The 17,754-nt window shown below is 40.2% G+C and overlaps 1 protein-coding gene across 4 annotated transcripts in view; it reads right to left on the bottom strand.

Moving 5' to 3' along the window:
* Positions 1-528: 528 nt before the first annotated feature.
* The window catches only part of PLEKHM3 (pleckstrin homology domain containing M3), a 72,694-nt gene continuing 55,468 nt past the window's right edge, over positions 529-17,754 (bottom strand). For all 4 annotated transcript variants that reach the window (XM_083864976.1, XM_083864977.1, XM_083864975.1 and 1 more), the window contains 2 exons: positions 12,206-12,363; positions 529-2,351 (listed from right to left, as the gene is read on the bottom strand). In XM_083864976.1, the coding sequence (XP_083721102.1) occupies positions 2,174-2,351; positions 12,206-12,363 (336 nt within the window). In that variant the 3' untranslated portion in view covers positions 529-2,173. The remainder of the gene's footprint in view (positions 2,352-12,205; positions 12,364-17,754) is intronic.

Genomic DNA, 17,754 nt, shown 5'->3' with positions numbered 1-17,754 from the left:
CAGATAATTCAGAATAGTACCTGCCAGATGCTGACAGTTTCAGAGCTACTGGCTTTGCCACAGGAGTAATTGTAGTGACACAAGCTGAAAAACATGGGAGCGTTCTGTTTATTCAGCCAGTACCAGCGCAGTTCCTGTTTGCCTGACTAATTCCACAGTACTTCCCCAGTGTTTGCATTTCTGAACACACAGGGAATTCTTGCATGGGAATGGATTTGCAAGGAACATTATACCTTTAAGGGTGATAGCCAAAAGCAACTCATTTCACATGAGGAACAGTGAGCTGAGACAGAGACACCATTGTGTATGGGAAGTATTAATTTTAGTGACAAAGGTGCATGATTCACCAGGTTTATTAAGTATGGGAATCCCTACAGCACTTTGCCAAGAGGAAAAACCCTCACTTCCTTCTAAAGAATCCTAATGAAAGAAGGATTTCTGGAAAAGAAAGGCACTGGTTGTCTAATGTATACAGATATAAACATGCTTATATATATATAGGAGTTGCATTCAAATTTGAAAAAGCTACTTTGACTGGAGGCTGGAAAAGGTAACCACTTATATATTCCAGTACAAGGCAACTCATTGTAGCATTTTACCTTTTAATCTAAGTATGATGTACCCTGTTCTTTTATTTAACATACTTCAGCAATTAGTGAGATGCTTCAACAATCAAAACTGCTTTCTGCCTTAAATACAACAGTCTGTAGATAATATAGGAAGCAAAAATCAGTATTCCATATTTTCACGAACCTGTGTGAGATGAGAGGAAAATACACATGCAACTGGCATTATTCTCCTGAAACCATATTTGCTTTCTGTATATAGATGTGTGTATATATATATATGAATGCTTTCATAGGTATGTAATACACATATCACTACAGGGTGTGGAAAAGAGTCAGGAATGTGAAATGGGGGGAAGACAATCTAACTGCTCACTGGAGGTGAACTTGCCATGAATTAAACACACTGCCAGTAAGGCCCTAGTTAAATCCATCATGTACTTCCCTTTACAAAATAACTCACTGTGTTTAATATTTCCCTATGTTCCAGGTGTGTGGACCAGAATCGTACCTCGAGGAACTTCACTGTCCACCATGGAAGTTATTACAGAACTATAGAGATGCCTTGGAGCTCAAAGAGAATGCAGGACACAAGTTGCATATGAAAACAGCAAACTATTTTGGAGGTATTTGCTAACTAAAATGGGCAAGACCACTTTCCTGACTATCAGTTTAACAGGTTTAGATTAGAAAAACATTTGAAGTGAACTTCATGAAATAAAAAGGAAACCAATGTGAACACTTGAAATGCCCTAAAGTTCCAGACTGGAAGGAGGAGAGCCAACATCATGTTCCTACAGACAAGGATATAGCCTCCCACAAATCAAGAGTAACCAGCAAAAATCGCAAAGGACTTCAGTGACAGAGCTTAACTCATATTCCCAGCCTGAACAAAAAGAGTAGCAAGTCCCATGCTTATCTGAATATGGAGTAGTTCACTGGGGTGGTTATAAATATATAAACATAACTGAAGGAATTATTCTGCATCTTATGTTTGTAAGCACCCCAAATAAGGTTTAATGGGAGATCCTCTTCTTTCCTTGGCAAGGAGATCCTTTAAAATTTAAATGCACTGATCCTTTAAGATAGTTCTCAGAAAATATGAAGAAATGGAACCACATGTCCATATCAGGAGGAGACACTGGATTTAAAGTAATTCCTGCTCTATTGGGTTCTGTGAAACACCTCACCAGAGCCCCTGCCAAGGCTACTAATAAATAAATAATACACATAAATAAGCAGATTATTCATCAACTCTAAATGAACAACATAAAAAATAATGCAGTCATGGCAGCAAATATTTTCTGCCTTGAGATAAAGTCTTTTCCAGACGTGGAAAAGAAAGTTGGGTACTTAATTAGCTAGACCTAAAGCATTTCTCATAAACCACATTTTGTATGAGAGCTAACGGCTGCACTTCAATGCAGTTTAGCCATTGGTATTTCAAAGCCAACAAGGCTTTATGGCCACTTTGGCAGCTCTTATTCACAGACGAAGAAGGTCAAGTAATATTTTTCAAAAAATTTCTGCCTGTCTAAGCTGAGATTTTGCTTGAGCTGGCAGCTGGGAGAGAGATTCTCTTCAGGCTGGCCACTGCCTTAAGGGCCTCATGTGTTCTGATATGACAATTCAAACATGTTGCAAGACTCTTCGAAGTTCTCGTCCATATTCAGTTGCCTCCAGAAGGATTTCTGCTTCTTCTGCAACTCTTTACGCACACACCTGGGGCATGGTACAGCCTTCACTTTGCACTCAGAGTGGAAGACAGCACCACAGCTTTCACACCTGCAAACACAAATCAGGGTCAAAATTGAATCACAAAATAGGACCAGAGCATGCAATGGGCTTCACGTGGGCTGTGGGCAGTAGGTATTCCGTGACACCATTCTGGGAGCTCTAAGAGCATTATGATTCATTAGAGTAGTGTTGTAAAAGACACTGGTATGTCCACACCTCTGCTGGTATAAAGCTACTCAGGAGCACTAAAATAAATTGGCTTGCATTCATTTTGCAGTTGCTGAGAATCGTTCCCAGCACTTCTGCTTCACAGACAAGTTTTTAGGAGGATTAATACTTATCTTCTTAGTAACTAGTATTCAGGTATGTCACTGAAAAGACATCAACTTTGTTTTATGAAAGACAAGTCTTGCTTTGCTTGTGAATGAGGAGTGACTATATTGTTTTCCAGTAAGGTATATTTCAGCATTTGCAGAAACAGATTCTGTGATTTGCAACAGCCATGATATGACATATTTCTCATTGAAGCTCCAGTGGTCAGCTGTTCTGGAAAGAGTGAAGAACAGTCCACCTCAACAGCAGGAGAAGTTGTCATTTCAAAAGTAAAAAATGAAACAGAGGTAAGTGATATTGTCTGCCTTGTGTCCTGTGGAAGACTAGACTAGCTGAACACAACTGATGTATGTTGATCAATTTATCAATACACTGAGCTACACTTCTGGCATTCAAAGCTGTGTTACTCTGTTCTCAAATGTGACATTAAGACTTCAAACAAATCAACTGGTCAAACAAATGACTGGTTTACTTTTGGGGCATTTTGAGGCAATGAACTCAATGTCACAGTAGATCAAGCCCCAGTTACAGATGGAGGTCAAGCAATGAAACATCTGGTGATCATGAGTGGGCTACAACTGAACAGTTGGACATTCTCAGCCTTTCAATGCAAATATCTGTAGTGATGAGTTGTCACTACAGCTTTGTTACCAAAGGAAAAAGTAAAAGAAGGACTGTCAGAGGTAAAAAGTCTTAGATTTCACTTGGATAATCAAATAATAAAAGCAACAAAACATGAAACTTTAGAGTAATCCTGAAATACAAACAACTAGTGTTGGTCACCCTTGGTGATTCTGTAGGACATCTTGAAATGCCTCACACCTTTTTTCCCTTTCTCGTCGCTATTGTAGTCAAATGACTATATAAGAATCCAAGTGCCCATTGTTATAACTTTAGTGGGGTTTTTTGTTGGTTTGCTTTCTCATAGAAATAAGGTTCTTGTCTTCAAGACTGTGAAGAAAAATCGAAAACATGACAAAAGAAACCCCCAAAAAGTGAGAAGCCATAAGGCATGTGGCCTGACAATACTGAGAGAAGTCCATAAGCTAACACAACCTGTTAGCTGTATCAGCTGCATCTCACCTGTAACTTTTACAAAAACTGTTGTTTCTGGTCTGGCTGCACTTGAAGTTTTATGCATGGGTCCAAACATGGCTTAAATCTTAATAACTGCAGAGTTTTGAGAAGTCTGTGCCGAGATTTAAGGAGGCACATTTCTAACAAGCATAAACTGATAAAACTCAAATATGAGTAAGAAAAGGCAGGTGAACAAGGCTAAGTATAAAGCAGTGTATCTATCTACTGGCTTCCATGCCCTCTTGCAGTAAAACTTGGCTGTTTGATTTCTCAGTCCAGCTACAGTCTAAATCTTTTGACTCAAGAAACTGGCTCACGCAGAGATATTTACAATTTCTGTACTCAGGAGAGTGTGTTATTGCCCTTATCCACTGAAGCACATGCACACATGCTTAGGACTCATATCCCACTGGTTTCTTTGGGATTACTGTTCTGCCTTCCATTAAGTGTGCTTACGTGCTTTGCTGGTTTGGGATCTCCACAAACAGACACACTAATGGGCAAAGAAGAGACAGAAGACAGCGGTGTCTTTAAAACTTTACACCACTCTGAACTGACACTAATGGTGATTTTATCAAGCTAATTCTCCCTTGTTAGTCAGCAGTTTACAGTGCCCTGGAAGTTGCTAGAGGGTAATGATTGATGAGGAGTGTAATTCTGTGCTCTCACATTGCCACTCCCTATGCTAGCCCAATATTTCTCTACAGCATGCATGGAAATGACAAAACCTATCAGAAATTGCTGCTGAAATTAATTGAGCAGGATGAGAGAGAAGCCAGCACACCTGCTCTCTCAAGTCAAAGGCCATCAGCAGAGCAAACAAAGACTGATGGTGTTCAAATTAATACAAATTCATTTTTCAGAAATAAGCTCAATGGAAAAGATTAACAAACTTTTTTCCCGTTGCTCAGAATCAAAACACAGAGAAAAACTGTCTGAACTGTTATTCATTAGAGCTGGTGCAATAGCTGAAGCTCTGCCCAGGACCCCACACTGTCAGGCACTAAGCAGAGGCAGAGCAAACAGCCAGCCCTGATCTCACAGTCACTGCACTGGCACCCACTGCTGCCATCGTGGGCCCATTCTGGTGCCCCAACCGCTGACTGGTGCTCTCAAGACCTATTTTCTGCCTTCTCTGGTGAAGGCTGAGCCCAGCCAAGGGGTGCAGATGATAACAAAGCAGCAGCAAGTAGAGAGGACACCCATATCAGCCTTCACTGCATGCTTGTGTCCCCCTGACCGACAAAGAAAGTCACCAGGGCAGGTGGGCAATGCTGATCTTGCTCTGCCTTCGTGCAACTGGCAAGTTACTCCTTTTAAAGTGGTGGAGCTATACTACCCCAAGCTACCTACGCAGCTTTGCTTTTCCTCCTATCAGATACAGTCAGTCGTAACTGGCCCTGGAATGCCAACTGGTTGAGATTCTTCAGTGACACCAAAAACTCCACCATTATATTCCTCTTCAGAATATTACAAACAGATTGCTTCCGAGTTAATCCCGAGATTTAATTTTATCTCTACATGTGAATTTCATAAGGTTTTTTTGTTGTTTTCAAGCCTCAGTATATCAAAATTATTTTATTTCTCTGGAGAAATAAAATATATTTTACAGCCTATAAAAGGCTCACTTAATAGTTCACTACACTTACTTATCTTTCCCTTAACCCTTGTTGTTGTCATAGGTAATTCACAGTTCAGGTACTATTTCTGAATCCTGACTTATTCTTTGTCTAGAGGCCAAAAAGTCCCTACATCCTTTGTGAGAATGCTATTCACCACTGATAATAAGCTGATGAGCCCATAGCCATTCAGTTCTTTCATGTTTCCTTCTTTAATGAATGATATTGTGACACTGCACATTAATAGCATCTTGCTATTTTTCAAACAGTATTTGAAGATTTAGTGAACATTGCATGTTGTTTTCACACAGACTTGCAGTCTTCTAAGAAGGCAGCTGAAATAGCTTCCTCTCTATTTTGTTGTTTTCTCCTTTTTTTCTCCCCCTCTTTCCTGACCTAACTCAATTTCTGTTGAGACTTTAGGGGGTGTTTTATGTTTTAAGGATGTTTTACTTGTATGGAGTAGAAAAAGGCAGAGAATTATTCAATCCTCTAAATAATTTCTATTGCATTGGAAAGTGTAAGAGAAAGGGCAAAGCTCTCCACAGCCAGACAGGCATTATAATGCTCTTATTATTATCATTATTAGTTACAAAAGAAAAGCTTTTCTACATTAAAAGCATATAATCATTTCTTGTGTGCTGAGGAAATGCCAATGTTACTATCTTCCATTAAGTCTGGGCATTTGAAACATATCAGTATTTAGTAAATTGTAAATTCTGGCATGTTTCTTTTCATGTTTCCCATCTATTTTTCCCCAGGATTATAACTCTAGTAATTCTAGATGCTGCACAACCAATTGATTATGCTTATATTTCTCCTCTGTGCTGCACCACCATTAAGTGCCCCTGAGCAGAACCACATGCCCCAAGTGGGGGGTACAACACAAAGAGGCCTCAAAGACCTTTCTCCTCGAACAGACAAAATGAAGCAGGGATGATCAACAGGTGGCCCAGGATGTCATCTGAAAGACAGGCTTTTGTCTCCTAGGAACCTTACTGGTTGACAGACTTACCAATGTGACTGGTATAAAGGTGGGATGAAGCTGCTGGAAGGAACAATGTTTATTAGGATACCCTCAGTCCCATGCACATGGGCTGGCTGTACCACATACACCACCATTCCCACCTCACAACAGGAAGTGAGAGGTGAACTGGCTTGCTCAAGGTCAGCCAGGGCTCCCAGCAGAGCCAAGAAGGGCAAAGAGCTCCCATCTCACTGCAGTGCCCTATTCACCCACCACTCTTTCTTTTGTAATTTTATATATTAGCTTTCAGGTTTTCATTTAGAAAACTCACTTCCTTTGTGCCAGACCTTGCACACATTCAGTCAAGTGAGTAATCCCTTGAAACAAATTTCAGCAAGGATTTGATTTAGGGCTGAACCCTTTACCGACTAAACTCTTTGGTTTCTTCTTTCCTGCCATGCAGAGTAGAAGCAGGATTAAATGGGTTAACTCATTATGTTTTCCTTAGATGATGCTGAACATTCACCAAGCATCCAAAACACTAAACCACCTGTAACTTGGCTATTAAAAAACCCCAAAAAGCAAACCACACTGGCTGAAGTAAGCCTTGCCTGGGGATTCCAGCATGACCACCATAGAACACTATGTACATGTGCCTGTCTGCAAGCATTTCTGAATTGCTCAGCTGTGAATATCACAGACAGGCCCTTCAAACTCTGAGCTTTTAGCAGAACACAAAGAAAAGGAAAAAGGACTAGCCTGTGTTCTCTTACAACACAAAAAAAGCCCCAAAGGCAATCAATGCCTGACACACACGTGCAGCAATATTATTCCAGTTGCCTAGGAACCAATGCAAGTAGCCTGCCTAGTGAGGGATGCCCACATAGTAAATGAATGGAAGAAAGTTGGTACTAATGTGACATTGATTGAACATCCTAGTTAAAAAACACTGTGACATGAGGCAAGTAAAACCAACCTCTAAAGCTAATGCAGTTGCAAAAGACAATACTTGATGAAAAACCTGGTATACTTAATTTTTTTCTGTTTACATATTCCAGATAGTATTACTGTGCTATTCTGCACAAACAAAAATAAGACAATGTGGGCCAGAAGATTTTGATTAGTTTTGACAGATTCAGGTGAAATTAAATTACCAAGAGAACTTAGCATCTACTTAGGTGCCTACATTTCCTCAAAGAAGTGCTGAGCAGATCACTTCAGAGTGCTTTGAACTAGCTATCAGCATCTGATAAGCTAAGCTCTTTCAAAAATTAGGTACTAAACCACTGGCACAACTCAGGTGAGCTGGGCTTGGGGAAAGGCTTTTTAGCATAAGACAAACCAATTAAGCAAGAGGGAAAATTATGTACTTTGAACGATGCCTTTGACCTGTGCCAAGGTATTTCCTACAAATGCTGTATACTACATATTTCAGTCTCTCCATCCAACATCTATATTTAACATTCTCCCAAATGCCTGAAGTTGCATGTCCAGTGACACAGCATCCATAACACAGTAAGCTGTAACTTTGCAAAGACTTGGGCACGCACAGCCCCAGAGCCTTTAGTAAGACTTGTCACTATGTGCAAAGTACATTCACAGGTCTTATCAGGATGGTGGCCAAAGATTATGGAGGCATCCAAACTGGTTGATATAGTCAAGCCTGGTCTGTGGCACGTCTATTTTAAACTTGGGCCTTCTGGTTTGTATCTTAAAAGGTCTACATGTCTTAACTGATCAGCAGAACAAATTAACTTAGCAAAGTGAAAACAGTTTAGCCTTGATAAATGAATATGAACACAAAAGAGCAACTCTCCATGGTTCACATACATCTACAGTCAGCACACAAAAGGAAAGGAATGGACTAAATTGTTCTTAACAAGCAAGTAACTTTACCAGCAAAACACAACAAACTTAATTGCCTGTGAAAGTAATCACTAGGATGATGATAGGTAAGACCAAAACTTTATTTACTGAGTAACATAAAATAATCTTAATCATAACCATGATTGCTTAATTATCTAACGGGACAGAAAACATGTTTTAATGAATTCTATTCTCATTCCAAAGGTAATTTTCTCAGTAGTCCTTCAGATTTAAAAATTGTTAAAAATTGTTCTAAGTTATAAAGCAAATACAGCCACTACTATAGACAACAGTGCACTGCACAGACTTCACTTCTGTTGTTTGGTTGTTGGGTCTTCCTTTAATTTTAGGAGAAAGAAACAAAATCTTTTCCCCACATTAGTGAAGAACAAGGAAAATCATCTCAACTTGAGGGGAAGTGCCTGCTTGCTAATAGACAAATATAGCTCTAACAAGCCAATTTACAGCCAAGGATATCCTGTAAATATAAAATAAGTGATATAATATTATAATTTTTTTAATATTTACTCACTAAATTTAACCCCAGGGCAAATTTAGTCCAAGAAACAAAAATAGAAGGTAGAGGCTCAGTTCATTTAAGTTGCCAGAACTCAAGCTAAAGCAGAACTCTGAGAGTTTACACTAGCTGAAAATTTGGTCCATGAAATGTGCAATTAATTCAAGAGGCTTTAAATAGTTCTCATGATTTAAAAGCCTTCAAAAACAAGGTGAAATTCTGAAAGAACCCTGATTAAGTATTATATAGATATGAGTAACACAGAAAAGAGGGAAATAAGGGACAGAAGGATCAAACTGACTGGAAGAGGCATAAAAAGGATGGGACAATTTTTAAGAAATTGTTTAACTACTGAATCACAGCTTTCATTAAGATCTGTGCAGAATGGCCACCTCCCAAGAAAAGCCAGAGAAAGGATGTATCATTAGAAAGCTTATGACTTTGTGAGCCCACCCTTACATTCAAGGCAGCAAACTGTTGCGCTGTATTGTTGAGCAGGATGTAAAGAGCCTGCCAAGCACAGCCCACAGACCCGCTAATTAAGTGAACTGATTGTGTTTGTTTTGGAACCGTTTGCCAACAAAGGAATGTGTCACACTGATTAGTGAGAGAAGGGTATGTAATATATGTGTATTCAAACCCTGAGGAGTGCATAACCCAGGTATTCACTCTGTTTGCCCAAGGACTGACAAAAATGACTCTCAAGCAAATAACCAGACCAAAGAGAAACTCCAGCCCTCAAGAGGGGCCCTCTTTTTCTCTCAGCTGTATCTATCTAAAGAATATCCATCCTTCATAAATTCCTGCTGAACACTGTGCCAGAAACTGCTGAGAATATTTTGGAGAGAAACAATCTCTTCACCTCAAAGCTGACCTAAGAGACCATGAGGATGGAAAGTTAACAGCCAACTGAGAACTACCTTGGAATTGTAATGGCAACTCTGACAGCTGTCACTTTTCTCTCCAAAGAGCAAGAAAGGTCAGGGAGGTAGCAAAAAAACCCAAATGCCACCTCAACAAAGACATACATATATACATACACACAAACAAAAGCAGGCTTCAGTTTCAAACATGCAGAAAAGAGCTGAAACCTGCAAAAGATGTCACGCACCCACTTTGCATATTTTTAACCTAACAGCCCAGTTTGCTGATAGAATAGCTCAAAAGTGAACAAACATTCAAATGCAAAAAGAAAAACATGGTCTTCTGGGTTCAGCAGCTCGTTCCTCTTCAACCCACCAGCTTCAGCTGGGGTACCTGGCAGTCCAGTGTTGTGTACAAAATATCTAATACTATGCTGTAGATAGCAATTCCAGAAAACCAGGATGGAAAAAAGGGAGTTGTAGTCAATTATCTCTTTACACTGTGGACTCAGAGTAGTACAATTAAATCACAAATCTGAGCTGTTTACTTAGAGCTCTGTATGACAATTGACAAGGAAAGGTGAACACATAATCAGAATTTTCAGGTATAATTGCAAGTATTCACATGGATCTTTTTGGACTTGCCATTCCATTTGCCACAGGTTACTCTGTACATCTCCCTATTTCTAACTAGCCTCCTCACCTTACATGTGTCTTTGTAGTGGTGAGTACATCCACTTCAGAAACCTCTCTCATCTTCAAGAGATGGAAACAAACACAAAATCCCTCCACCTGGCCTTCTCCCTCACTGCTTTGGAGCTGATTGATGGAGTTGCACAGTAAAGCATATAAGCTCCTCTGTTGGCATAACTTGCCTCCAGAGCAAAAATATGGAACTGAAATAATCTGGTTAGTTCCACATAGGTGCATGTGTAGTAATGAGATGAGAAAACTAACTAGGAAGGGAAACAGAAAATGCTGGGGATAAAAACAAGGTTTAGTTATAAGGAATACAAAAGGAGTCACCAGAATGATGAAATAAGAAAGAGAAATATCGGAGAACCTTTCATGCTGATTGTGTTTTAATTAAAACCATTAACAAGGACCGCTGTCTTTGGCACGACGTCAACCATAACTCCACTTTTGTGAAACATGAGCACAAGTCCTTTCTGGCTTCTAACTCACATAAACACAGGAGCTAGAGCAGCTTCTGCTGGCTTGAACTGCTGACAAATTCTATTCGATTCCAGAGGGTTTTGAACTCTGTAATTGCAAGGTATGTCTGATCTCAGTTGAAGGGCAGGAAAACAATATATACCCAATAACGGTTTTGTGACCAAAAATCCCCCAGACAAATAAAATTTTAATGTAAACTTGTATTCCCAAATGCTCCTTCACATTCTCATTCATCTGTTGGGAATATCTTCAGTCACCTTTTTCAGTCTCAACAGACATCTTATGTTTTATGTCATTTTAGTCTTTCTTTTTAACTCAGCCTATCTTGTCATGCACCCTAGATGCATTCTTTATACAAACTGTTTATAGAACTCAGCTCCACACCTTGTTTAGCTTTTATCCCCTGCTTTATCAATACATTTTTTAGACTAAGACTCTGGAAAAACAATGTGCAAACAACCTTTGAAACTTAGATCAGACTGAAAATCCCTTAAGAGTAGTCCTTGGTTACTTGTAATTTAACATCTTTGTGCACACAAGGGAACCAGATTCTTAACAAACCCTTTTAACAGGCTGGTCCTGATTATTTTGAAAGGCGTGTCCTTGATTTTTTCCCCTTTCAAATGAACACTCTGGAGAACAAACTACAATGTCTGTATTTGAAACAGCAAAAAAACCCCACTTATCTGTGCAGGAATGCTGTACTGTCAGATACACCGTCTTTCTGTTAAGGGTGGAAAAAATAAATCTTCTTTATTCAAAATTCAAGACACAACTGAAAAAGGGTAGTAACAGTGCTGTGTTGCCAAGTCTGCTTTGGTTTCCTGCATTTTGCTTCTAGGTTTTCCATATGACTCGTGTCCCTGACCTGGCATCCAATACTCTACATGATCTGAAATAAAGGGGTTTTTTGTTTAGTTTAGGACTCACATACACTTATACTTACTTTGCTGCCACCTGAGAATAGCAATATAATTTTTAAAAAAATAAAAATCTTGTGTGCACAGGCACAGAGGAATAAGCAGACAAAGAGCAGAGAACTAGCCATAACATTTCATAGGGAAGACACTTCAGAATGAAAGGTTATTGTTTTATAATGGGTGATCTCTATACGTCATGGGTCCAGTGATACCAGAGAAGAGAAAGATGTGTGTGATTACTCCAGAAAAGTCATTTGGCTTTTCATGACACTTTACAAACTCAGAAGAGCTTTGGATAAATCACACTGTGTGATGATATGGAGGCTCTTCCTTTTTTGAACAGCTATTCTGAGACTTACAGGGCTTTGGGAAGCAGCTTTTCTCATTTGTTTCCACATTTTCTCATGGTGGCCTCCCTGGAGCAGTGATCTACTGCAGCTGCCCAAAATGTACATTAGTGGAATCTAGTCCCTAATTATTTAAATATAAGGTCTTGAAGCTGAGAATCCTCAAGACTTTAACACTCAAACCAAATGTATGACTGACGTTACCACATTGGAGTACCTGCTTGTAGAAATGTCCTCAAAGGGGTAAAGGATTTCTCCATTGTTGCAAATCTCACAGATGAAACCCTTTTGGCTACAAAGGCTGCAGCTGTACACATGAGAGGTGGCAAACTTGATCACCTTTCCCAAGAAAGGAGCCAGCTTTCCTTCAATAACCTGGAATGAGAAGACAATATTGAATGAACTCCCAGAAATAACCAGAAAGCCCTGAAGGACTGAGACGATATTTATTACTACAGAAATACAGCTATATGCTGTTGGTTAAAACAATAAGAAAGTTACTTCCCAACAATTATAGCTCCATGAAAACACAAGTGATAATAGTAGTCAATGAAGCAGCAGTGATCTGACCATGAAAATTAACTTACTATCTCTTTGTAAGTCTCTGCATGGCAATAACAAAATATGAGTAGTCATTTTAAGTACCACAATGCATTCATACAATAAGGCACAAAGAAGTAAATAAGAAATGAGTTTAAGGCTTCCACATTATCTCTGACAGCTATGAATACTGCCTTACAATTTTTACTTCTTAATTTTTATGTACATATCACGGTTTTGGTTTTGTTTCTTTTCCTTCAAAGTACAAGTTTTTTGCATGTATTTTGTGAACAGAGTCCTGGCTTTAGTCCTTTAGCAGGACTGTGTTTCCCACTGAAAACCATTCAAATATAATGTTCTGCTCCTTGCCAAAATGAATAGCTTCTTAGGTAAAGTCTTAAAGAGGAACTTGTTTTATTTTTTTGGGTTTTTTTCCCTTTCATGTTCAGCTCACAAATCAAGAAGTCCAAGAGAATCCAGCTAGACCATTAGAACTGATTAGCACTCCTCATGTTGGTGTGGAAAAAACCACCAAGCCTTAAACTGCTAATCACAACACTCATCTAAATTTGTGACTTGGAGACAATGCCTCAATAAGGGGTGCTATTCAGGCAAAATACTTTCCATTCAGATCAAACTTCTAGAGACTTTAAGGAATTCTGCTGCTGTAGGGAATAATGAAGATGGAATAAGGCCCTAAGTGTATATTCTTCTCTCCTGGGCTTCCTGTGGTCTGAATGGCAGCTTGCCAGATTAGTGACAGAAATGTGTCATGGGATTTGATAGCAACCTCCTGTAAAAAGGAAAAAGAATGCAGTAACTGCTGACTGAAGACTTGCACAGGGCTGTGCCCTGGAACCCAAAAGTGGGGAGTTTTACACTTAAATGACTGTCAGACTCAGTTAAGGCACCCCTTCCCTAAATATGGTAACACACCACTTGTAATTTGGGTTTACTGTAAACAAATCTAGAGAAAGCAGAGATATCAAGGCAAAGCAGAACAACAGAGAGTCTGGAACCAAATGTCAGGTAGTAAGGAAACTGTATTCCAGGGCAACTTCCTGCCCACTAGCCAAGAAAGCCACTACTGACAGGTACACCTGGAAAAGGAGGTGCATGGGGAGTGTTGGTGTTGATGGCAGGGAATGGCACAGGCAGAAATGTGCCCCTTCTTTGCCTTCAGCTCCAGCCTGCTAACAACACCTGCAACAACAGGAAGCAGCAATGTTATTGCTACTACTGCAGATAGGACATTGGCTCATGTCAGAGGAAAAATGACGTTCCTATTGCATCCTGGTATAGGAAGATCCCCTTCAACCACAATATAAACAATACAGAGAAGCTGCTGCATGAAATACAAAAAAAAAGCCATAGTTCAAGGTAGTGTTACTGCTAACCTTCTAACAGATGGTCAGAAGCTAATTTAGCTGCCCTAGGCTGGGGTTTGTTTTTCATCTTGAAGGAAGAAATATTTTGCTTGCAGACTCCACAGTTACAGAGGGGGTCTGAAAGTCAAACAAGCTGGGAGTAGGCGAAAGACACGGAAGCTGACAATATTCAATAAACAGAAAGAAAGAGTGAAGCCACCCAGCTAGTGAAAAGGCTGCAATTCCCTCCAAAAACCCACTTAGGCACTAATAGATGAAATACACATACAAAGATAATAAATAAACCACAATGCATACAAATTTTGCAGAGAAATTTCATTCTATAGCAGTCACCTCAGGCCACAAGTGCTCAGCTTAAAATGCCAGGCTAAAGACACACTGCAAACAAACTCTCTAAATCTAAACTAAATGCCACTGTCAGTAATGATGTAAAAGTAAAATCTCTGAATTGAACTAACATTTTTTCTAATGTAATAAACAGAATTATCATAATCTGTTACCTTCCTAAGCACTGGGGGTGAATTTAAAACTAAAAGGAACAAAAGTTTTCCTGTGGTAAAGAGTTCACAACCTAAGCAGGACACATTGAGTGGTGAGCTGCCCTGAGGAGATGGTGTTATTTGCCTCTTTATTTATTTATTTGTATGGCTTGCTGTAGCACTGTAGTGGTGGGCTTGTTACTCTGGCCACTGCAGACATACAAGGAAGATGGTATCTTCAAAGAGCCATGCATGCCAATTTTGCAATATGAATTACAGTCCATTTTACTGTATTATAGAAGGAAGACAAAGTGCAGCATCAAATCGATGTTATCACTGGCCTTAGCATCTGTAAATTTTGTGTTATTTTGTTTCATCAGAGACCTCAAGGCTGTGCACAGGATGATTTTTTCCTTGCAGCTTTCTCTCATTCTTGTTTGTGGCTAATAAGAATAAAATCCTCATCTCCATTTATGCTAGGCAAACAGACAGGAAGATTTCTACTTGCTGTCCCAAGTCTACTTGCTGTCTACTCACTGTTTTGTGGTAACAGTTTCACAGTGAGTGCTTTATGACTTGGGAAAAGGAGCACAGAACATGTCATCAAAGGTTTTAAAACTTCTCCTGTGACTGCCAGAGGTCCAGAGTCGGTCAGTTTAGATATCCCAGAATCATAATGGAAGAGTCTCAGGATCTTCTCCCAGTTGTTGCTAAAATCTGATTTTGAGTTTCAAGGAAACACAAGTGATTAAAGAATAGAAGTATGATAGTCAAATGTAATGCATTATCCAGATATCATGGAAATTAGGGGAGGAAAAGAAAGACCTCAAGAGGCTGTGTTTGGCAGAGCCACTAATATTTGTATCACTCTTTACAGCTATATCTGTTCCTAAAGCCTTTCTGTGACGAAGACTTCACAGCCCCCATGCAGTCTAATCCAGCACACTGCTTCTCACTGCACTGCTTCTAATCCACACACTGTTCTCACTGCTGGAGTCACACTTAAGCTTTGACCTGAACCTTTCCTAAGAACATTTCAGTTTACAAAATAAATTTACAAAACAGAGAAACTGTGAAATCATTCACTACAAGCTGCAGAAAAGTACATCACATTTCAGAAGTGTGGCAATTTAGCACAAAACTAAGTTAAGAGTATGCCAAAGGAACAGAAAACAAAATTTTCACCCTTGACTTATCTATTTAACATAGGGGATGCCTCAGCATACACCTGTAAAAAAAAAAAAAAAAAAAAAAAAAAAAAAGCGCGCCTGTCTCTTAAGAAGAAAAAAGTGTCAAGTTTAAATTAAAATTTTGCTGAGTTCAGATTCCCTTCTACTTAGAGCATTCATAAAGAGTAAGGTGTGTTTCTAATCCAAACTCTTTGTAGAGCAAGCAATTGTTTAATTGGTCAAAACTACAGATGAGAGGTGATTAATGATGGCATCCCAGTCAGCAATTGACAGAGGGTACAATGCAGCTTTTTCTTCCTTTCTTCTGGTCAAGCAATCCATCCCAACAACATTTTGGACATAGGGCCATGCTTATCACTGCTGTACGTGCTGTACCTGGAATACATTGGGGTACACTACTTGGTGACAAGAGAAGGAAAACAGTTGTGTCCAGAGGTCCCAAAGCAAGTTGTGTCTCTGAATAGCCCCAGTGTTCAGATCAGAATCACTGTTCATCTCTCTGGATCAGGAAAAACATTTCTCTAAGCTTCCATAAGACAAAGCCATGGCTTTGCACACAGCAGCTCCTGTGTGTGTCACATTAGGAATTGTATAAAAACACACACCCACATGTACATACATAAAAGCCAGGCCCTGCCCTCAAAGTACTTACAATTTAAACCAGCAAAGCAAACAATGCTTTTTACAGTAACTGCCACATACCTCCCCCCTGAAACGGGACAATCTGTGTTTTGGAGGAGCCTCCCATACAGATTCCCTGCCCACATTGCAGAACATCCCTCAGGGCAGAGTTTGGCTGCAGCTGCCAGGGCTGCCAGGAAGAGAGGAGAAACCAGGAAATCTAGCAGGAGCAGATACCTGCCCCATTGCCCAGCCTCCTGCACCCAGCTTGGGAAAGTTCAAGCTGTACTGAAGAGCAAGAGGGGAAGGCAGAGACTTGTCTGCAGCAATGGGAGAAACAGAAGGGGTACAAGTATCTGAACATGTGCTGAAAAGGCGGTGGCACAATCACTTTAGATGATTTCTGAAGAGGCTTTTCATACAAGGCAAAGCTAGGAACAAAGGTAAATCAAACTTTCTTGGTATATCTTTGTGTTCAGCTGGGAAGCAGCACAATTCTGAAGAAACAATTGCTCAGAATAAGTGAGGTGAGGGGAAAATACAGGGACTGCCAAACACCAACAGACAAGCCAATGTAGGCAAAGGCTGTGAGAGCTGTGCAGTGGGAAGACAGGACACATGCACTGGGTTAAGTGTTTCCTGATTCACCAGGAACACAGATGATAAAAGGCAGCAGTGGCTATGGTACAAGTTGAAGTCCCTTTGGATATATCACATTAATATGATTATGAGGACAACGTGTGATCGGTCAAAGTTTAACTATTTGTCAGGAGGGCTGCTTGCCCCTAGAGGTTTCCTGATCCTCCTGTTCAAAGACTGGAAATTACTCATAGTTCCCTTGCTCTATCAAGGTGATGTGCTCACAAACAAACAGGCAGCCAGCTGCCCCCAGAGAACAAGAACTGCAAAGGCCATAGACCAGAGCATCCACCAAGCCAGAGAAATCCCCCACTATGTGCACAACAGGGCTCTTGTTCACAGACAACTTTCAGAAGCAGAAGGTGTTGCCCAGGGGCGTGTGACCAGTGTCCCTGTGTCTGACCTTCACAATGCATTTCTGAGCCCACAACACTGCCCTGCACTGGAGGAGAGGCAGCCCCCTCATCTCTGCCACACGCTGAGTTCCAGCTCTGTCCTGACTCCATCGCTCATCCCGGCTCCCTGGGCTGAGCACAGTGCTGACAGTCCACCTCTGAAGGCTCCACTGCCCACACCCCACAGTGCCTCTGTACAGCACAAGCCCCCAGCCCCCACTACACACAGCAGAGAAGTCAAGTCACTTCATCTTCCCTGTTCAGTCAACAGAAACTTGTATGAGAACCTACTTACCAGCATGAAGGAGGGTTGCACAAACCAGTCCCATGGGAGAGCAATGTAGTGAATATGGTGTTGCAATATATGTTCTCATATTAAAAACCAAACTAGAAAAGTGGCCAAGGGAACAGTGGCAGAACTTCTCAAGTCTGTTGAGAGTTATAGCTCAGAAATATGGTAACCTAAACTCATGATTTGTAATAACTTTCTGTTTGGGAAACAGAGCAAGACCAA

This window comes from Zosterops lateralis, assembly GCF_965231275.1.
Source record: "Zosterops lateralis genome assembly, chromosome: 7".
In the NCBI taxonomy this organism is placed as follows: Eukaryota; Metazoa; Chordata; class Aves; order Passeriformes; family Zosteropidae; genus Zosterops; species Zosterops lateralis.
Note: the sequence above shows the minus strand (reverse complement) of the source record. Positions and strands in the feature narration are given on the sequence as shown.